General features: G+C 43.7%; 1 protein-coding gene across 5 annotated transcripts in view; it reads left to right on the top strand.

Annotated features, from left to right (window-relative positions):
• The window catches only part of fnbp1l (formin binding protein 1-like), a 43593-nt gene that overhangs the window by 261 nt on the left and 19612 nt on the right, over positions 1 to 23720 (top strand). For all 5 annotated transcript variants that reach the window (XM_070961662.1, XM_070961659.1, XM_070961661.1 and 2 more), the window contains exon 2: positions 23444 to 23559. In XM_070961662.1, coding sequence (XP_070817763.1) covers positions 23444 to 23559 — 116 coding nt within the window. The remainder of the gene's footprint in view (positions 1 to 23443; positions 23560 to 23720) is intronic.

The following is a 23720-nucleotide window of genomic DNA, read 5'->3' as shown; positions in this document are numbered from 1 at the left end:
AGCGGCTAACGCTGACGCTAGCTGGCCGGCTGCGCTGTTAGCCGGCGGGGCTAAAGCTAAAGCTAATCCGCGGCGCACCTTAACGGCTGTGACAGCGGCGGAACAATAGGCAGGTCCGCAGACACACGGTCAAGACAGCCGCTGCCCCCTCCGCCACATTGTTTGTCAATTCAAATGCTATCTGTGCCGTGGAGCTGATGTTTGTCTTTGACTTGCAAGTTACGAAGTTGTATTTTTGACGTTTTTTGTGTGTCACACCCTGTTTGAAAGAGTAGCTGGCAGCGGGGTGGAGAGGCGGTGTGGTCCGCGTAGAGACCACCATCCTGCTCCGCCCGCTCAGACCTCAACTTCACAGCCGTGTGCCTCACGCGCTGATTGGCATAGCATGCTCCTTTGTTGCCGGTTGTCCAATCTTTTGTCTCAACTTCCATGCGAAAAGCTGGGGACACACGGTCAGAGGAGCCGGACCAGCCGCCGTGATGTCTGTCCAGTCTTTGTAGCCCTCATGAGTCAGTGAGCCGCTGAAAACAAGTCAGTCATATTAGATTTGATCAGAGAAGTCACTCAGATATGAGCCGGCGCTGCTCTTTGTCAAGTACAACAAGTACAGTATCCCCTCTTACACCAGCCCCGTGTCTCAAACTGGTTATTATCATGTGGTTTCATTGTTATTTGCAGCATGTGGTGAATTTATTGAGGATTTGCTTGAATAGGAGCCACAGCGGACAGTGTGGTGAGCTCCAGCATGGCTGTTTTTGGGGTGTTGGCCATTGCGAGCTGTTGTAACTAGAGAGGCAACCAGCAGCATCCTTTCTGTGTGTGTGTGTGTGTGTGTGTGTGTGTGTGTGTGTGTGTGTGTGTGTGTGTGTGTGTGTGTGTGTGTGTAGAGATGATACTCCTCCAGCTGACCTCAGTGGTTATTATCTGCAGTTTAATATAAGCTCAATTTTTGCTTGCTCAGCCCTCAAATGTAACCTGACCGTGCTACTACAGACGAAGAGATAACTTTGTTTTTCTTCCAGAGGATTGTGAAATAGCGCGCACATGAATGCAGATGCCAGTTGTCAGGATATCAGTGTTTTTTTGGATCTCCCATTCATGATATCCATTCAGGTTTTCTTCCTTGTTTCCACCCTGGGCGAGGACCAAGCATGGAGAGGATATAATCAGCTGTCTCAGTCTGTGTTCCCAGATGGACAGATGGAGACACTGGCTCGCAGACGAGGCTTTAAAACTGAAGGAGGAAATGTAATCTCAGTGATTGATGCCTGTGAATATTCTCATTCATCCAGGTCATTGTAAGCTTCAGGGCATTCAATCGATCGCAACTGGACTTTGTCAGTTTGTCTTGGATTGAATATAGCCTGTTGCTAAAGGTGTGAGTGTGGTTTCAGTTTGCACGGTGGGAGCACTTCTCTGTGAAGGTCCTTTATTTGGAAAGTATGGTATCAGATACAGTTTCCTCAAATCTTGAGGATGTCAGTAAAGAAACAGTGGGAGAGGAAATTCAAGATAACAGGAAATTAATAGTTACAAAATACAATTCAATTCAATATTCCTTTATTAGTCCCACAAGGGGAAATTCCAATATACAGCAGCATCAATAAAGCGTATAAAGTATTAGAACAAGTGCAATGCAAATTCAAAACAAGTATATATACAAGAGTGGGATAAAAGAATAACGTCATCCAACAGTACAACAGTGGGATTGACATTCAACAGCAGGATTTTGAAAATGTAGTAGTAGATTCACCATCAGCTGTCCAACAGAATCAGTGCAGTGAATATATCAGTACTGGGAGATGACGCAGGATTTCCTTTACTTGCTCATGAAACCTGCTTCGTTCACCTCTGCGCGGTCTTGTCATCAGCGCTGTGGCAAAGCAAAGACCGGGTGATCTGCTGAGTGGAGGCGCTGCCTGACGGACCGTCATAATCCCCTGATGAGATTAATATGTTGGCTGTCTGATGTCAGATTACACATGATTGGCTGTCTGATGTTGGATTACGGATTATTGTCCGCGGCGTAGGATGTAAAACAGTTGATTGGCTGTTGTGTTTTGCGTTCGATGGCCATCAAATCTCAGGCCCATGGAAAAAATGAAATGACACCTCTGATTCTTCTTGTGGATATCCCAACCACCAGTTCAGAGATAATAAACTAATCATTTAATCTCTAAATGCTATCAGTAGGTATTTTTTCCAACTGCATTACATAAACAAATGGCATTCAGCGCTCAAGATAGCATCAGGCGTTTCAGTGCAGCTTGGCGCCGTTGCTTTTGCCCTGCGTCTTGGCCTCAGCCCATGTCTTTGAGACGTTACAAAGCAAGCGAGGAACATCCTATTACCACGCTGGCTTCCTGCCCTCCGAGACACACACATAAAATAGGAAGTGTTCATCTGAATTAAAGCTCTGTGTGCGCTGTGTGTGCGCGCTCAGTGCCAGGATGCTGCCATGCTGTGCTCTGGTCTGTTTGGTTGAGGTGAGCTGGAGGCCAGCGGAGTGGAGCGGCCAAGTCTGACTGAAGGACAAGAGGGTGACGGGCAGTCGTCTCCACTGATCGGCCAAACTCAAAGACAAGCATGAGGGGATAAAGGATGCAGAGGTGGAGGGAAGAGGATGGGCTTGAAGCGGCTGGATAGATCCTTGATTTTACTTTGAAGTCTGTCAGCTGCTGAATGAATAGGAGGCTTCAGACCAATTGTGGAAACCCAGATTCAGAGCAGTGAGCAGGCTCTTACCCTCTGGCAGATCATGGGGTCACAAGAGTTTGCTTTTCTTTGCTTCATGTGTTTTGTGGATTTAGAAAAGGCTTCACTGTGTTCCCTCAGGTGTCCGAGTATGGGGTACTGGAGTGTCTTGTGAATCATTTGACACTTTGACCAAGAAGATTTTGTGTATTCTTGGCACCAGGAGGCCGTCAGACTCAGGCAATCGTGCTTGATATCCCTTGGCATGGATGTGATATTTATACGCTGTAGCCGTCAGTATCTCAAGGTCTGGAGTGATTCCAGTTCACTGACTGTAAGGCGGGAAAGTAGACAACGCCTGAATATCAAACCTCTGATTTAGAGGTGGCTGCGTTTTTAAAGACAGGATGCAGAGCACGGCTCTGTGGCAGTAGACCCTCTGATGAGAAGGCTCCTGTTGTTCGGTAGGCCAGTAGTCTGGTTCTTGGCAGGTCACAGCGGGTGTGAATCAAGTCATGCTGAAGCTGAGGGCACTGGTCTGGACACAACAAGCTGTTCTATCCAGGCTAGCCAAGGTTTTCAACACATTGTGTGCATGTGGAGGGAGGTGTTTTTGTAGGTGGGAGTGAGAGAACATGTTGTTTGCAGTCCTGGGTGTGTGGCAATGATCGTTGAAGCCCACGTTACTTTGTGTATGTCCTGCGTGTGAGGGCGGATGTCTGTTTTAATTAACAAAATTGTGCTAACGCACATCTGCAGAAGCCAGGGATGGAGGGGGAGGAAGGAGGTGTGAGACAAGATTGAAGGAGAGGAAAGTCTCTAAAGAGGGAGGAGGTTTAATGAGAGAAAAGATGCAGTATTTTTGTGTGGTGGGATGCAAAGGCTGATGGACTGAGCGATGACAGGAGTTTGCAGACATAATGGTTTCAATGAAACTTTAATGATCCCAGTGGGAAAATTGGCTGTTGCAGCAGTAATAGTAACAGGATACGTGGAGAGCGAATGGGCTGTCAGTCAGAGCAGAGGAAAATGAGTTTTCACTGTATTAACAGATCTAGACTTTAACATTAGGTGGAAAATGGCAGCATGAGCTACTTTACCTACTATCTATCTGCCATCTTTCTCTTTCTCCCTACTGAAAATCCAATTTTTTTAAGCCAGTATGTCTGTGTCCAATTCAAATAGTATTTAATGACTGAAATGTCTGACTGACATGATTAATGATGGTGATTTTGCATGCCTTAACAGATGTCACTCAGTGATGCACTGATACATTTACAAGTCGACTAAACTAAAGGCCTGCACTCCTTTGCTTTACCCGCACAGCTGATTTAATTCATATTGGTTGATTAGCTCAAGTTCAGACAAACTGCCCTCTCATTTATTTGCATGAGGCTCCACTGACCGCCTTCACAGGGTTAGGTGATATTATGGCATACACCACGCAACAGTGGAGTTGGCAGTGCTGTTGCTGTGCCTCTGCTATATATTTGGGGCAGGCTATGGAGCAGATCAGGGCTGGATTCCAGGGGGCTGCGGCCAAAAGGAAACAGGGTTGTCCCCCAGAAAAGTTGAACCTGGCTCAGTTCGGCCTGGACTGCAACATGATGTCATCTGACCTCAGTGCTGGTGTGGCACACAGATGGAAGTGACCTTTGTATTTCAGCTACCTTTCAGAGATTAAATGTTTGCTTTTCGGGACAATATGGGCATGCACAGACTGTGCTCGGTTGATCTCCCTCACTCTCAAACAGGTCTATCAGAATAACTGAAATGTGGTAATAGAGCTGTAGCAGAGCTGAGAAATCAATCTTTACTCAAGAAGTGATCAATATACTATTTTGTTTTGACAATTTTGTAGCACGCAGCAGCCGAGGTGTAATGTTTGAAATGTTTCTACGTAATAGTGAGATGCATCAGTTCTCATGAAGGATTGAATCAGAATCTGATGAAGGGCGTTATGTCACAGATGACACATGGATGACCAAAATAAGCAGTGACAAATGAGACGCTTCATGGCCAAAAGGAAGAAATGAATTATGGACTTACTGATCCATACTTTTGTGAAGTTAATTTCATCACGGGGGACGAGTAATGATATACACAAAGCCAGAGCTGCTGGTTCCTTCCTCTGTCCCTGTAGCTCCTCTCCCTCCCTTTCTTCCTTCCTCTTATCCTCCCTTTTGCCTCACTCCTCGTCCTCCCTCAGGATGCAGTCACAGCTGTATCCACCCAGCCAGCTGTTTGGCGGTCCAGCTCCTCTTGGATTCAGACAGCATCACACCTGCACGCCTTACCGATGCAGTGACCCCGGATAAACCCATTTTCCGTCAGTCAGCACGTGTCACATGACCAGACTTTGTCCCCTCCTTCCAATACTGCTTTTTCTTGGTAGAAAGGGGTGAGCAGAGGTATCTAGAAATCCAGGGTTAGGTTATGGCCTCAGTTTTGTACCAGCAGGGTTTCTTGTCAATGCATGTGATGAAACTTCACAAAGCACCTCATGGATGCAGCGTTATTTTTCCCTCTTCTGGAGAAGAGAGTGAATAAAATCTGTTCCGAAATATTTGACCTGTGGCAGATATCTGCTTTTAGTGTATTGTCTCTCCTCATACCAGTCATCAAAATAAATTATTCTCATTATTTATAATTTTATCCAAATTTTGCAACATGAGTATGTATCATACTTTCTTTCCAGGAAGCGAAAACTGAATCACCAGAGACAGAAACTGTTCCAGACGTGTCAGAGTCATGACTTGCTTACATGCAGGGCTTTGGTCAAAGCTGCAGCTGCATTCACTGTTGCTCTGTCTTCCAGGAGTCAGTCTGTCTGTCAGCTGTTTATTAGTCACTTACTTTATTAGCCAGAGGAGATGAAAATGCAGGCTTTAGGACACGTGGAAAATTGGAAGATGTCGGGAATTTTTCTGGTGAATTTTCCCCAGATCTCCAACCCAGTCATTACACTAAGCCTCTGCTGGATGGATGCTTGCTGTCAGTCTAAGGCCTGCTTGTGTAACACGCTCACAGGCGGTAATGTGGACTTTATACTGATGGCATTCCCTTTTCATAGCCCTGTTTATTACTGCAACACTCAGGAATAGGGTTGGGCAGTATTACGATGTGCACCCTTTAATGTCTCTGCTCATAACAGGCTATTGTCGGTAATGTTGCAAGTCAAAGAGCAGAGCTCCTTTTGGAAATATTGGGTGTTTTTTCCCAAACAATGCACTACATCATGGTGTATAGTATATCAATATCACAATATAAAAGTATAGATTCTGTAATTGAGGAGTTTATGCATATAGCCCATCTCTACTTACTACGCTCTTAGTTTGAATTAAATAAAAATGAATCCAGCCATTGTTTCTTTATATGCCTTGTGGCTTTGCACAGAATAGCTCTACAGTCTCTCCCTCCTGTAACATGCCCTTTAATAATCATTTTGCTCACTGCGCTAATTTCTGTTATGTTCTTGTCATGGCTCTAAACCCTGTTGTAAACCTGTTGCAGCAAATTTTCCTGTTGATGACGTAGAAGTGAGTCGTCCTCCAGCTGATCTGTTCTTTGGCCGCTGTGTACCAAACACATAAGCCGCCTGCTAAACCTGCTCGCCTCTGCTGCACTGATGCTATCTGCTCTGTGGACGGACACAATGTCAAAGTACTTAGCGACACACAGGCTCAAAGACCGGCACAGGGACAACATAATGCTAAAGATGAAGCGTTCATTGTGCAGCACAGTGTCCCCTGATTGTTGGTTCAGTTCCCTGTTCAGTGATCTGGTTCTCTCTCCTCTGTAGCATCACTTCCCTTAAATACTAATGTGAGAGCATGCAGGATAAATCAAGCATGAATGAATCAAGCTCCTTTTTGTTCTCTGTATGTGTGTGTTCATGTGAACAGCAGCCAGCGGGTGTGTGTTTGCCAGGTGACAATAGAGCATTAGCTCCTCTTATCCCATAGTGGAGTTGATAATTGCACCTCTTCCTTCCTCTCCATCCTTACGCCTACACTGTTCCTCTCCTCCTCCTCCTCATCCCCGCAGCAAACACTGCCTCTCTTCCCTCGGGACCCGGCAGAATTCTCCAGCGCAGACATTTTTATATAAGGCTTTCCCACAGGCCAAGATAAAATGTGCAGTATTTTAGAATAGTTTAATGTCACAAACCCTTAATGTTTTGATGTCTAGATGTCATAGTGGTGAGAGTGAAACCTTATAACGAGGAAAACTGAAGAATGTTAGTGAACCCTCGTGGTTAAATTCACCCTTCACATCCATTCCTTTATTTGAATTTTTTTGTAATTAACTATTTGGCCAAATGGCTAATTTAGACCAATGTTGCTTCTTGATTTCTTATCTCTGCACTTCAGAAAGTGGTGAAGCTGTTGTGTATTTGAGTAAGGGAAACTTCTGGTTATTATTTTCAAAAGCATGGAGTGTGCTCCAAATGAACCTCGGTAATTCAGCTGAGGGTGAAACTAAATTACTGACCTTGTAAGTAGTAGCTTTTACGAAATAATCCTAATTCAAGGTCCACTTACTGGCTTTTTCTAGAGCTTCAAGTCTTCACCAGCAGTTTAGATCTTGCAGTTGTTTTACTAATTAAATTGCTTGTTAATTATTTTTGCATTTATTACAATAAATGAAAAATGCTTAGCATGATTTCCCAGAGTCCTAAATGACACCTTGATTTTTTTATTTTTTTTTTTGCACCAAGACAGTTTGACCCTTCACTCACTTGTTCGTCCAAAAAATCTAACTGAAAACTAGAGTTGTGCGAGGTTTCCCGTGGCTCCAGCTGCACATCAAGCTAAGGTTGTGACCTTACTGCCGGTTTTCGTCTTTTGACTGCCAGGAACCATCTCGAGGGTTTTTGGAGGCCCTCCTTGTGCTGATGTAGCAGTTGACATTGTGTACAACCAATACAAAAGCAGTTTTACGATGCTGCCTTATCAGCCAGTGGAATCTATTTGTGGTGCGTTTTTCAGCTGTGGATCAGAGCGTGTATGGGAAACACGGCGCTCTGGCAGGAATGTGCCACAATGCACGTCCCATAAACACAGACATCAGGTGCAAAAGTGTGTATAGAAATGGGATAAGCGGAACTAGGACAGCCCCACCCCCCTCTCCTCTCCCCCGCCTCCCACCTCTCCTTTCTCTGTCTCCCCCCCGTCCGACACGGAGCCTGTTTGCATACGAGGAAACAATGTTAATTCTAGCAACAGAGGAGTTTTCCCAGGCTGTTTATTTGGCCAGTGGACTTTCAAAACCCAATAAAACTGCTCTGTGTTGCCTTCAGCTCTGTGTGCTGCTCATTTGCACATGCACACACACACACACACACACACACACACACACACACACACACACACACACACACACACACGGTAGCTACTCAGCATGGAGGGTTTCTGGTTACCTAGGTAACCTGTCCATGAAGTACACAGTGTACCCCCTGGTTGCCACGGGTACCTCAGACTGTAATATGTCAGGTAGTCAGTGCAGGATAAAGGGCTATAGCACACGGAGCAGCAGGCCGAGTTTGAGCTGCTTTATTGTTGCTCATGTTTATCTTTAATGAGCAAAGAGCCGTGTCTTTTTTGTGAATAACAAATAGAAGGGATAGAAGCATCAATGATTTGTTGTCCTTTTCTTTGCAAAGGTGAAAACACTTTTTCTGAGTCCCTTTTTTTCCCTGACAGCCTGAGACTTGTTTTGCCTCCAGTGCTTGAATCAGCCATGTATAAATTTCAGAGGCTTGAGGGGGAAATCTTTCACAGTGAAATTACAACAATGGCCTCAAACAGGATTCACATTTCTACAGTTGTTTGTGAACTCATTTAAACCCACTTTGTGACCCACTATTGTCTCCCACAGCAGCCTTTAACAAACACTACTTTGTGTTTTTCTAGTCTAGACTTCCATTGTTCATTTAAACCCTCTTAATGTTTACAAGTCGTTACTCACGAGTATGTAACAGAACCTCAAACACATTATGGGTCCGTGCTCGTGTCTGACAACGTCCTGCCAAGATGTTGAAGCAGGAGTAACTGATATTTATGCTCGTCAAAGCAGTAGCACTAGTCAGATGTAATACTAGCAGCCATGCTGGCATTACAGGCAGGTAGTTGATGTAAACAGGGTCTGTGCCATTGTTGTTTACTTGAGTGAATTTCCATAAACTTTCTTGAATATATTCATGGTCCCCAGAAGATGAATCTTAATGACTTTGATGATTGGCAGCCCTTTCCTCTGCCAAAGGTCAGTATTAAAGAAAATACCTTGGATTACGACCAAACACTTGCAAAACTAATGGCATTCCCATAAACCATCAGCTGTAGCCCACTATAACTGTACTAAAAATGACCCATTTAAGCCAGTCCCTGACAGCTCTGGCTCAAGCACTGTAAAAAATACAGTATTTGAGCTGATGGCGGCAGCAGCAGTAGCTGTACTGCACCCACATTCTGCCCTCCTATCATGTATTTGTCCTATGATGTGCAGTTGTTGGTTAATCCATATGTGTTTGCATTTAAACATGCAGATGACAGCAAACTAAGAAAACACGCTTATAGACTGTGCAGACTTCCTGTCAGCACGTCACATGAGGAGGCAGTCACGCTCAGTGCCTGCAGGAAGGAAAAGGGCATTTCTCTGAATGGACATGCTTATTTATACCATGGTAAAGACATCTGAGGAGATGTTTCCACGGAATGCAGGCAGTTTCTGAGTTAATGCAAGCTATGTAAAGGGAATTTTTACTGGATATAAGGGAACATTGTAGGAAATATTCCAGTAACCCTAAAGCCGACTGAGCCACTTTTCATGGGGATAAAGGGACACTCGAGCTATTCTCTCAGTCAACACAAAGATTTAACACCAAATCTATAGAGCACGTAGTCATTTGTAAACTGCCGTGTGTTGAAAGGTTACTGGATCTAACAGTCTGTTAAAGGAATAGTTCCTCCCAGATGATTTGTCTGGAGTGTACCGAGTCACTTTCCATATGGAAATGAAAATGTGCTCATTCACACATGATCTTTACTTAACTCTCGCTGTTGCTGTGCAGGTTATGGTTAAACTGTCAGAATAAAGGCAAGTAAATAGATTTTTCTACGTTTTGATTGTCAGCACTGAACACACTAAAGCTGATGTGATGTGCCTAAAAATAATGTCAGCTGTCAGCACCCAAACCAGAAGTGTCATGGCCTGCAGTCAGCCACACTAACCAGCATGAGCACTGTGAGGAGAAGGTGTCAGGGTCCTCACACACACACACTCACACTGCCACACTCATACTCACACAGCTGGGAGCCTTATGCCAAACCCCGACTGTGATTAGGCCACTTGAGTCAGCGGTAAGATAAATCAAGGATCCTGTGGCTTTTTTCTGAGATGAATGAGCTGTTTGTGTGTGTGTGTGTGTGTGTGTGTGTGTGTGTGTGTGTGTGTGTGTGTGTGTGTGTGTGTGTGTGTGTGTGTGTGTGTGTGTGTGTGTGTGTGTGTGTGTGTACACAGGCATGCACATATGGTCAGATGACACAGTTGAATGGATTGTTCAGCAGATACTGTAATCATCACATCCTGTTTTTTCATATTGGACACACACACAGGAAGTTCTGTGGTTAATAGTGTGGACAACCACTGAAACAGATTGTACTCAAATTAGCCAACTGTGTGTGTGTGTGTGTGTGTGTGTGTGTGTGTGTGTGTGTGTGTGTGTGTGTGTGTGTGTGTGTGTGTGTGTGTGTGTGTGTGTGTGTGTGTGTGTGTGTGTGTGTGTGTGTGTGTCTTTGTGCAGCCGCTCGCTGCTCCATTCCAGACACACATGTAAGCAGGGATGGATTCTGATGGCCAGTTCCAAAATATGTGGATTTGCTAAGATGTCAGTCATTTTGTTGGTAAAAATTACTGACATAAGATTATATGTTCTGTCACTAATTGAACATTAATTCCATAAAGTTTGAGATGAAACTTTGAGATGTTGTCTGGTTGATATGCAGTGTCCATACTTGGCCTGAGGTTGTTTGTGAGAGCACAAATGAGAGCAGACTGTAATTCTGTAGTTAAAAGAGAGAATACAAAGCAAGACTTCTGCTTTTTGTTACATCGATTTCAGGACAACATTCCACTTAAATCACATCTATGTCTCACATTTATCAATGTATTAGGTCTGCTGATTCAGAGATCTAGTTCGGTACCTTGAGCTTTGTATGTAATGCCATCAACAGCGAATGTTACTGTAACTAAACTAGAGATCGACCGATAAGGTTTTTTCAGGGCCGATACCAATACAGATTGTTAGTAGTCAAGGAGGCCGATAACCGATATTTGGAGCCGATATTCATTTGCAGTAAAAGTGGAAATATTCGCGTAAAAATTTTGAGTAATATTAACTCCAACACTTATCTTCATGTAAATGCCTCTAAGCAAATGTTTACAGCTTTTCAGATTTGCAACATATTAAAGGTTTTTTTTAATCTTAGACAATAGACATCTTTGTTTCAAAATTTTAACAAAAAGTGCAGGGAGTTCCCAGGTTCAGCAGCATCTCTTATAAAGTTAACTGAAAATTTAAATAAATAAATACATAAATAAATGAATAGTTTCTTGAAGTTTTATAAAGTAAATAAAACAAAGTTAAATAAAATTTGTGCAGAAATGTGAGTCTCAAATCAATTAGTAGTCCCAATTGAGCAGCACCAGATTGTGGTATCTGATAGATAATCTGCCCGGCCAATTATCGGTCGATCCCTAAACGCGCTTTGCAGAGAAGGATGAGCTCAAAGTAAAGCAAGCCAGAGCAGAAGAGCTCTGCGCAGCACTCACAAATGAAAGCTCCATCAAGCTGACTGGGAGATGCAGTCCAGTGCAGTCCTCCCCCAGACCCTCTCTGTCTGACAGATAATGTTTTCAGGCTGTCTCAGAATGGCTTTTACAGCACACACTAGACCCCCATGATACAACATAAGAGAAAATACTGTGGAATATTGGTACCTCAGTTAAGAACTGTGTTATTGTGACAGAGTTGGTATACACCGTTTATCCTGTATATGTGTATGTAACACAGTGGGATCAGTTTTGCAAAATGGCAGCTGGACACACTAAAGCCAGGCCAGCACATGCAAAACAGCAGGTTTCGTCTGTGCTTAAAGTGCTCCCTGTGTGTACGTAGCCTTTCAAACCCGACGATTTCGTGAACTGATGTCATCCTGGAACCCATTTTTTTGATTAAAGGTTATTTTACAAAACAAGCTCTCACTCCTCTGTTGAAAAGAACAGCTCTTCCTCTGTTTCACCCTTTCAGATCAGATAGCGACTCAGGAAATCCGCTCGTCGACCTTCAGTGTCAGAGGGTTGACCCCACCAGACTATCCTGGTCAAGATCAGGTTTGAGACGAGGAGGGTCAGACTGAGACAAGCTAATGGATCCTGATCAAAGTCTCTGTCTGACCTTTAGAAATGAAGCAGAGAAAAGTGTGTGGGTTGTTATTTAAGACCACAGTCATGAGATTTGAGACATTTAACACTGTCTAAACTGAAGCTGCTACATAAACACAGCTAACTCATGTCATCATCTTTGATAATCTGCTTTGTATTTGGTTTATGTTCCAGTTAGTTGTCAGTAATACATCTTCGCTGGCTCAGCCTTGGCACTGTGTATCTCCTGTTTGCCCTGTGCACTCAAAGCTTTGGCTCACACAGTACGAAGATATGTTGCAGCTAAAAACTGAATAAAACCTGAGAGGCCTTACAGCTCTCAGATTTCCTTGCAAATTGAGGTTGAAGGACAAGGTTGACTGTCTGGGTCATTTTATTCGCCTTTGACTCTCCTTAGACAGAGACTGACATTTGCGTCTGACTGGGACTTGCTCAGTAGAGACATTGATGTCACTTCTTGTCCCCTCAGCTGACATGAGAAGACGTGTTGTCTTCACACACTCATGGAGCGAGCACGTGTTGGTGACTTGGTTAAGTGCTGAAAATGGGTTGTATCCTGTGCTTTCTGTGGCATGATTCATATCTGCATCTGAACAGATATCCAATCAGCTGTCTCTCCTTCCCTCTATCTGTCTCACTCTCGTCTAACCAGTCTGTCAGGGTGTGTGTGTGTGTGTGTGTGTGTGTGTGTGTGTGTGTGTGTGTGTGTGTGTGTGTGTGTGTGTGTGTGTGTGTGTGTGTGTGTGTGTGTGTGTGTGTGTGTGTGTGTGTGTGTGTGTGTGTGTGTGTGTGTGTGTGTGTGTGTGTGTGGGAAGCAGTGGGAAAGCAAGACAATGGAAGGGATCAGGTTGCAATGAAACCTGACGAGCTTAGAACACGAGTGGCCAGGTGTGCGTACGTGTGCGTGCATGTGAGGTGTTGGGGATGCATGCCAGTGGAATAGCATTGCCTCATCAGTTATTCATGCTGTCTGCCAATCCTTGAAAGACTTAACATGATTTTAATGCATAATTACCGCGACTAAAGGCCATAATGTCTTTAGTGTGGTAAAGTGTGGGCCTGACGCTCTGCAGGCGATGGCTGCTCTTCTCAATTAATCCTCACTGGATGAAATGTGAGGAGACAATTCTTATGAGTCCATCCATGCAAAGCTACACGTGATGCTTGATCTTGTGAAATGTCACGCTGGTGCACGTTTACTGGATTTCTTGGCTTATGATGCAAAAATAAGAGAATAGATCGATAGATGGGGTTTACCTTGGTGGACCAATGAGGAGGCTGGTCACTGCTGAGCAACTGTCGGTATAAAATGCAAATTTACAGGCAACTTTCAGAATATTCATCTGCTTTTTCTATAGAAAAACAATGTTTACATGTCAACAAACATGTTGTTCGTATTACAGCAATGACGATTTGTCTGAAACTTTTTTTTGGCTGTATTTACAAATTCTAACCAAGGAGTTTTATGAGTAAAATCTTCTTCATGTTTCTTCCCTCCAAGCCAAGAATTTCATGTTTCCAGGGCAACAGTTGTCCTCCAGCTGCTACAAGACACACACAGTCTACTTCAGAGCTTTCTCATTTGCCTGCATGGTGTTGTCCTTGGCACAGGGGACACTGTGATTTGTCAAGTCTTGTGCCTGTGGTCTGCTGTGTCCCTGTCATTTAGAGAATTCAGATATTGTCTTCGCAATGCTCTAATTTAGCAGTGGGCAATCTTCCTTGGTTTTTTCCTTTTTTGATTTTTTTTTTTGGGCAGTTTTGCTTTATTATGATAGCAACAGCTGGAGAAAGTCAGGAAAGGCAGAGGGGAGAGAGAGGGGATAGCGTAGAACTATGGTGAAGGCTGAGGGCAAAGAACAGGTGGGTCGTAGTTGATGCAAAATAATGGTCATTAGCAGGAGTTGTTGTCTTTCAGCATTATGAAGCTTATTGGCCTACATATCCAGCATTGCTCCTTTTTCTGTTTGTATGAAAGAAAGACAGAGACAGTGTGCATGGATCGCTACAGCAACAGTGAGTTTATTGTGGTGAAGGAGGTCAGATGATGGAGTCCGTGTCATCCATGTTTATTATGGACACATGTGCAACGTGTCTCACTCGCTGCCCCTCTTCTCTTCCCCTCTCGCTAAACATGTGTCATTCTTTCCAGTCAGTCAGCAAAGACCTTGTTACGCATCGACTGACTTCCGACTGGTTAAAGCAGTGTTTCTCAATTGCGGTCCTCGGGCCCCCCTGCCCTGCATGTTTTAGATGTTCCTGTCCTCCACCACACCTGATTCAAATGATCAGCTCGTCATCAAGCTCTGCAGTGGCCCGATAACGAGCCACTCATTTGAATCAGGTGTGTTAGAGCAGGAAACATCTAAAACATGCAGGGCAGGGGGGCCGAGGACCGGAATTGAGAAACACTGGGTTAAAGTGTGACTGTCACAGATACAGTATATGGCCTCACTGAGGGGAGCAATGTATTTTAGTGTTTTTGTTTTTGTTATTTTTTGGTTCTCCTCCTACACCTGTATGCATCACTTGAACTGTGAACCGACACCACAGCATTATAAGTTTGCTTGTATTTGCTGAATATCACCATGTGAGTACAGAGATAATAGGATAATAGGTTCACTGTTGTGGTTATTTAGTGCAACGGTTGGGTTAATCTTTGACTGACCCATCTCTGACTCGGGCACCTCCTGATGATTGTCTGTGTTCATTCAAAGAGGCCCATTATCTTGGGAAAACTGTCCCACAGCCAGAAATATACCTAAAACAGATATATGTATGACAGACAAAACGGTGATGTGGCCCAGGATTGTAGGGAATGTCTTTTAGGGTTCCTTTGTACGAATCTTACTTGTTCTTACTTCTTATCTTACATGTTTCTACCTCATTTCACTCTATTATATAACAGTTTAAGGCAACACATCTGAGGAAAGAAAAAAAATGGATGTGTTCATTGGCACCAAATTGGAATGAAAATGAGGTAAAGGCCTACATGTGCTGTGGAAGGAATAACCGGCTCCATAATGTAGGTTCATTATTAGGTGTAATGTGATTCATTTACACAAAGGGCAACACCATTTATTTGGCAGACAACACACAGTATATTATATAAGTACAACACACAGCGCGCCACAGGGCATGTCTATCAAGTGCATTTACATATATTTTCCGCGCAGTAGAGGTGGCTTTCCTGTAACAACAAACCCGGCTGATTCTGTGTTCAGCATCAAGTGTGGCGATAACATTAGCTCTGGTTACGTGAAACAACACAAAAAGCTCTGTGAAAGAACAGTTTCCCACATCCAACCTGCTACTCTGGTTTTTTAATTGGCTTCAAGTGAGGCTTAACGTTCACACTTTTCCTCATGACTGTCTCTCAATATTGAGTACTCCAACATTTCTCTAGCATGTGGGTCTGCAACAGATGCTACTAGCTACAGTACATTAGCCATGCAACACCAAATTCAACAGGCTAACCAGCAAAATAAACAGGAAAGCAACAAAACAATGCCAAAACTTACACTATACTTACAAAACTTCCATCAAAAGCTCATGGATGTAACTCCAGTTCTATGAGTATGTGTGTAGCTCTCTACCTGCATGTTATCGCAGCCACAGTAAAGCATGCTATTTTTAGTATGCTAAAACATATATCGTGGAAATGACGCCATTGCAATGAAAATGCACGGTTTCCTTGAACTCAAGTTATTGTCTTCACATTGCGTCCTCTGTTTGACCAGCAGACTAAAAACCCAACGATATTCTCGATGTGCAAGTCAGAAAACTAAGAAACTGAAGTTAGATGTGTTGTGATACCAGCACATTGCTGTCTCTGTTCCACTCTTGTTACAAAAGAGAAATCACGGAGTTGACCATAGTTGACATTTTCAACCAAACATCTGTTCCAACTTTCCAGCTGTCAGTCACCCTCAGCGTTGAAACGTCTGCCTTTAAAGTATTTTGGAGCAGTTACAGTGTTTTTCCTTCCGTGCTCCTTTGGGGTTTTAGGAAAGAGTTGGTCTGTCTTGATGTTTTCCCCTGAGCTGTTTGTTGGCTCACATCAGACGCAGGTTCCTGTTGAATCACCTCCTGGACGAACGGGCAAACAGCTCGATGGATCTGCCTCTTCAAGAAACTGAAAGCTCACATTCCAGCAGAGAGTCTGTCAGGAGACGTTATCATCGTACAAGACTCTGAGTTCTGAAGCCGTGTCTTGGCTCTGAGCTTGTGCCGATACAAAGTTTCTGTGACTGTGATCTGAAGCAGATGGATGGTCTGTAACATTTGCACAGCTGTCAGCGAGGTGCAAGTCAGAACTCTCTATTTGAGGTAATCATGCAACTCAACAGTAAACAATGCACAGACGGGGAAACAAAAGCTCCAGTTATTACATAAGGGGAAGAAACACCCATTTATTCTTCTCAACTGAACCGTCTGAACTGATGTAATGAACATATTGCCTGATTTGACAATCGCTGAAACACCCCACAGGAACCCATTTGACTGCATCGGTGTACTCCGGGATACACACACAACCAATGGAAGCATGATGAAGTTTTAATGACCAATGTGAGAGCAGCCAAACATTCAGTCATAGAGTGACTGCAGGAGTGAAGCAGCGCACTGACTCAGAGCTAACTGTGAGCCCTCTCTGATTCATTTTAATCCACCAGAATTATCTATAATTTGAACAGCTATGAATCACGTATTTCCTCTCAGGCTTGTGTGTATAGCCACCGTGGTCTGTGCCCGTGCAGTGCTGCAGACATGCAGTAGTTTCTGTTTCCACAGGGGAGAGAAAAGTCATGACAGCTGATTTTGCGATAGTGATGTGTGTGTGTGTGTGTGTGTGTGTGTGTGTGTGTGTGTGTGTGTGTGTGTGTGTGTGTGTGTGTGTGTGTGTGTGTGTGTGTGTGTGTGTGTGTGTGTGTGTGTGTGTGTTTACATGCCTTAGATTAAACCGTGTAAACAGCTTGTTTAAAACTGATCTTAACACTGAAGTAATTCAATTACCAGCAGTGCTACAAAAGTGGCTTGTGTTAAATTGAGTGCCAATTAGCATCATTTAGCAGCTGTAAAATAGGCTATCAGCACTTACGAGTCTTTTCAAGGCAACATTTAACAGAGCCACAGAGAGGTGAAATGATCTGTGTCGAGGCTGCAGGTACAACACAGCAAAAGAAAAGCGAAACGATCGAAAATGTTAAAGGAAGCTGTTCTGAGAATTAGGCCGAACACAGAAAACCAGGGACAGTGGTGTCAGTTTTGTGAAATTGTGGTGTACTTGTGGCTTTATAGGTGGATAGCAAATAGAACTGTTAATGAGTGTTACTCCAAAGCAGTCACATGACATCTAGAGAGATAGTTTCCAATAGGAGCTGAGCCCACGATCCGAGGTTTCAGTTCAGGCAGAAGTATGTCTAAAGTTAGATTTGTACGCTTCAATGTCAGTGCTTTTTCTACAGTTTGAGCATTTATCAAACCTCCAACACACAGGAGGAGGTTGATGGGATAGGAGGGCTCCCTATTGAAATCTCTTTAGTACGATAATGTTCATGCTGAAACCTTCAGCAGAGTGTGTGTAAACCGCTTCAAGAAGCTGCTGGCTGTTCCTCCTGCCGGCAGCGCCGACCAGTCCAGTCAACAGCGTGCCAGTGCTCCTGTCTGTTTTGCCCATAGATGGCAATGGGAGATTTTTCAACACAGCAACTTTTTAGCAACAAATCCAAATCTATTCACGTCCAGATGCTCTTGCAAGGAATAAGCAAAGTGTGTGTGTATGTGTGTCCGTAATATACGCATTTCTAAACTATGTGTGCTTGCTTCCTGGTGCTTTGGTCACAGTTCAGATAGCTGCAGATCAGCTCTTTCAGCTGGAAATAAAATGGCTTTTTGTCCAACCTAAAGTGCAAAAGCCCTCAATAATACTCATGTTGAATTGCACAGAAGTATGAATCCATTATAATCTGTATTAAACAATAAAACATCATGGCTAGTTTTGGGATTAAAAGAGTTATACAGCAATTTTTGACTTAACTTCATGTTAATGCTGTAGTAACTATCCTTTCTACCCCTCTCTGGATCTGTTGGGCCATTGTGGGCAATGTTGCAAATCAGTGAGTACTACTTTAATTCATCATGTATTTATATAGCTGGACAAGCCAAAAGCAAATATTACACATGAACAATTTGGTGAATGAGTTTCCAGAAATGCCTGTAATTGCACTGATGTAACAAGACAATGTTAGACCAATACACTATAATCCATTAGCGTGATCTAGGTCTAAGATTACCTAAAGAGCGTTCATTTATAGTTTATGGTCTACTGAAATCAGTTTACTCAAACATTGTAATTCTTTAAGATCGTTATTCAATAACGGAATCAGAGGGCTGATATTCAGACTGAGACCCAAATGTTTATCACATACAGATGCCGGCCTGCTCTCCTGTCCAGTAGTCTTCCTGTTTTCCTCTTGTTTTTCTTACCTCCCCTCTCAAAATCCCTCTCCAAATGCCACTCTTCCCCTCCCTCACACTCTCCCTTCAATCTCCAACACACACACACACACACACACACACACACACACACACACACACACAAATCCTGTCTCCTCTCCCCCATCATATTCTTGGAGGAGACCTTCTTTTTCTGGTTGTTTTTGAGGAAAATGAACACAAATAGATACAACACACACACACACACACACACACACACACACACACACACACACACACACACACACACACACACACACACACACACACACACACACACACAGACACACACACACACACAGTGCAGACAGAGCCTGGGGGTCTTCAGAGTGATGCCAGTGTTTCAGACAAGTTGACATTTCCCACCCAGTCTCTGCCATGTATGGCAGAGTCGTGCACTCTGCTCTGGAATGCCTCAGTAATTAGTCTTTTGTCCCAGCAGCATTTTCGATGCTAATAAACCATTCTCCCATGGAATGCACACAGGCTGGTCTCGGCTGTCTGATTGGCTGGGGAAGGGGCTGTTTAGCCGTCTGATTGGTTATCGGGGTGTAAAGAAGCATTTCCACTGGGCGTCTTCAGCCCTCCTCGTCTGCAAGCTAAATGACTAATTTATTCTCTCACCCTGAGATGGAGGCTCACTAAAGCAGGGCAGCGGCTTTGTCAGCGAGACACACAGCAGAAGAAGACCTGTGACCCATTTTTAGGTTTGAATCTGGAAAGCAAACAAACATTATTGTCTGATGGTCACAGTGGCATGTGTCCTATTGCGCATGTGCCAATATTAAGACCATATTTACACCTGGTGTTGAAATTGGGGGAACAGATCCCATTTTAATTCCAGGCGTATCTTTATCATTTATGATAGGGAGCCCTTGGATCAGTTTTATTTTTATGTTTGCTAGTAATTTGCATGCTGTCTATTTTTTATGAGAAGACCCAGTAAGGCCTGTATGCTGTAGAACTGTGCCATGTCAACATTTCAATTATGAAATTTGTTTCGGTAATTTTGTTTTATTTCTTGTCTAAATTTGTACACACTGTAGAACAACCCAAATGTGCCGTGAAGGAGGGTGGGCTGTTATTGTTTTGTTTGTGAAAGCATCACTTCCCGTGATTATGTGATGATGATGTGACAGGATGTTGTGCTGCCGCTGCTGATAGCGAGACTGTTTGTGCACCTTTCTGCTGCTGTCAGAGATCAGCTGATATCATGTCTGTTATTATTCCTCATTGTGAAAATGGTGAGGAAAGCTGCTGGACCACCTGGTGAACCCAAACATGAAATGTGGCTATATTCAGCATTTTCAGGGTAGCTGTGGCTCTCGAGGTATACATCACGGTCGTCCACTTCTCAGAAGGTCGGTGGTTCGATCCCTGGCCTCGGCAGTCTACATGTCGGTGTATCCTTGTGTAAGATACTGAACCCCAAATTGCTTCTGATGCTGTGTCATTCACAGAGTGTGTGAATGGTTAAAGCTGATGATGAGCAGGTGTCTAGCTACAATTGTATGAGTGTGTGTGAATGCAAAAGAGCTCTATAAATACACTCCATTCACAATTTAATTGTCATGTAGATTGTTATTAGCAGGCGTTTCCTTTATATTTTTGTACAGCTTTTGTTTGTGTTATACCCGAGTGGGAAGCCCAAATGCCAGAAACAGTAAGATCGGGGACTGTCTGGATGTGTTATGGTGCAGGTGCTGCAGCAGGGCGGGCGACCAGCTCCAGTCAGTCACGCTGAAATCATCCTCGTTATTTTCATCCTCCTACTACTTTTCCTGTGGGCTGAGAGACCCGGAGCCCAAAGATGTTGTCATTTCCCCAGCGAGCCAGCCTGTGCTCAGCTTGCCACAAACTACAGGATGAGCTCATACTCTATTACTTATTCATAGGCACCGTCACACAGGCTGACGCAACCACAGACAGACACGCTGGCTGAAAGGAGGCGGACGGGCGTGTGTGCAGGCCAGGTCTGTAACAGATGGGCTGGTAGGCGTTTACCCGGTGGCATCAGACCAGCGGGATGTAGATGATAATGAGAAAATTAAAAAAAACAGCCGTCCTGATATGTTTCTGTGTGACATCCTGCAGAGCAGCTGCTTATCTTTTGTTTGCTGCCTGTTGTTTATCAAATCTTGGCTGCATCTTTTTGGGCTCAATGTTTTTGTTTGACTGACAAAATATGTTTGAAATAGGCAGCCAGACACGTGGCACTTTTTTTTCTTCAGCTTCTTTCCCACTGATGAAAACTGGCATTAGGCCTCAGAAAGCCCAGTGGACGCTGCTCGCTCTGCTCGTCCATGTTTCTCTCCATCACTGCTTTGATTCAACATGCTGGGTCCTTTTGTTTGTCTCAGCGGGTCCATTTATTCGACCGATGGCTGCTTTCTGACCGCCAACATTCTCCTGTTTTCTGTTTGTGAATCAAATAAAATTTTCTCCTCCAGATCACAGTGGAAATATGAGCCCGAGTTCCAGGCTTCAGTGAATCAGTCATGGTGGACCTCAGTGTACAGCGGTTGCACAAAGACAGGAAAATGTTAGCATGGTCGTCAAACTTTCACTTCATTCATTCAGCCCAACATCTTGGCCTGTTTGTGAGTTTGTTTCTGTTCCAGTATCAGCCGGGATGGAGACCCAGCACTTGGCCCTGGCTTAAGTATGAAGGATCTGGTCCTGATAAAACACATTTTTTTGACAAAATCATCCAGTCACCGTACGCACAGGCAGTTTTTCTCTGCACACTCTCTACACGCAGACACAATGAAAGCCTCTCTGCTGTCTTTGTATTTGAAGAAAACGATAACTGAACAAACAAGGAGGTCAACTGTCTCACATTTCTCCTTGTGACCTTTATTTGCTCCAGTCCAGGTCGTGTTTTGTGCTGACACAGATGCACAGAAAGGCACAGAGTAACACACTGAGTGGTAACTAGCAGCACAGTTAACGGACATCACGATTTCAGCATCAAAATAATACATCAGTGACTTATCTCCACTTTAAGATTGTTCTGTGTCACCTGAGAAGTTTCTGTAAACTGTCACGGTGTCGATTCTTCAAGCTGAAAAACTCCAGAGAAGATCAAATCTTAATTCATTTCTGAACATTTTGTCTGTTGGTGGGCAGCAGTGGCATAAAGATCAGTGTGTGGGCTTGTACCTGGAAGGAAAGCAGATCTTGTACCTGGAGTGAGTGTGTCAGAGTGTGGAGCACAGTGCTGTGAACGTACCGTGGATTCATAAAGGTTTAAAAAACATTCTTAGGCCTGATGAAACTCATACTTCTAAGCTTGTGAGGACATTGCAGTGACATTCGGTCTGGCCTTTGGGATCAAGCCTCTGAAGTTTTCCCACATTCACAGTATCAGGATACTATGAACACTGTCCAGAGACTTGAAGCGTGCTGCAAAGTGTTGTTAAATGATCACCCTGTGCTAACACTGTTTTATGTGAGTATCACTTTCATAACTCTTCATGGTTGCGTCCAAATATACTTGAACATGTGACCACCGATTCTTGGCTGCATGAGACAAGGCACTGCTGAGGTATGCTGCAGGAGAACACGAACAAAATATACAGGATACATTTCAAATCAGTCATTTCTTGCATTAAACATGTCGCTGTACAATAACAAAACTTGTAAATATTTGGTCATTTGGTAAATATCCTGTAAGATGACAAGCAACTAAATAAAAAGACTCATTTTAACATAAAACTTGACACTTTACCCTAAATTACATCTAGATCTGTTAACTGTAAATCTAATACTTAAAACTGTCCAGAATACTCACACACACACACACACACACGCACACACACAGGGCATGGTGGGAAGAGGGTGGAGATGTTTATTGTCAGTACAAATAGACATCTGACAACAGACCAGTTGCTATAACTCCTGTGTGTGCTTGTGTGTCTGCGTGTGTGTGCGTGTGTGTTCAGGGGCTGTAAATCATTGTGTTTTTCCAGTTGAGAGCCTTTGTTGCCAGTCTATTTGTCCTTAAGACACACACACACACACACTGACACAAACAAGGTAGACGTGTTGACTGGTTCACTGTGATGTGATGTGATGGGATCGTATGTTTTGATGTTATGAGGAGAATGATCATTTTGATGGGTGAAATAAGAACAGCCTGATGGTGAAGTGGAGTGAAGGAGGGACGAGAGGAAAACAGTGTCTGCAGAGGGAGGAACTTCTCTTTACTTCCAGTTTTTCCAGGGCTCCTCTTTATCTTTTGGCCTTCACGTACTGCCTGTTTGGATCATGGACTTTATTTTGGAGGGGCTAATTTTCCATCTTGGCAACACTTATCCACATATTGATCATCGTTTTGGCTCCTTGTAATGTTTGCTATGTATGAAATGAAGCTGCAGCTGCATGTATTGTAATTGATCTGGATCCCAGTCTTTGCTACAGTACATGTGTGGGTTTAACTCTGGTATGAGGCTTGAGACGTGTGTGTGCGTGCTGTATACACACAAAGAAAGTCTTAGCGCTGAGTCACTGGCAGGAGGACATGTGTGTTTTATTTGTGTGAATAAGAACAGGCTTATACTCAGGCAGACAGACTGCTGAGTCATGTAACTCTGAATTTTAACCCCACGTGTTGGAAAGCTAGTTTTCCATCCAGCAGTCAACGCACCTCCATTTTGCTTTGCACCCATTCATTTTCAAATCCTCTCAAATGGGCTTTTTTATTTGCAAAAATGTCATTTAAATGTGTTTTTCATTAATCTGACTTCATTTTCTCTCTTGGTTCCCTCCCCTGCTCGCCTTGTTTTTTCCTCCCCGCTCTCGTCTTCAGGACCAGTTTGATAATCTGGACAAACACACTCAGTGGGGGATCGACTTTCTTGAGCGCTACGCAAAGTTTGTCAAGGAGAGGCTGGACGTGGAGCAAAACTACGCCAAGCAGCTACGGTACACACATACACACACACACACACACACACACACACACACACACACACACACACACACACACACACACACACACACACACACACACACACACACAACAACAAATAAACACTGGGCAGATACACTCATATACACACCAAGGCTTTCACAGTACAGCTATG

The sequence above is a fragment of the Chaetodon trifascialis genome, chromosome 4 (assembly GCF_039877785.1).
Source record: "Chaetodon trifascialis isolate fChaTrf1 chromosome 4, fChaTrf1.hap1, whole genome shotgun sequence".
NCBI classification, from domain to species: domain Eukaryota; kingdom Metazoa; phylum Chordata; class Actinopteri; order Chaetodontiformes; family Chaetodontidae; genus Chaetodon; species Chaetodon trifascialis.
Note: the sequence above shows the minus strand (reverse complement) of the source record. Positions and strands in the feature narration are given on the sequence as shown.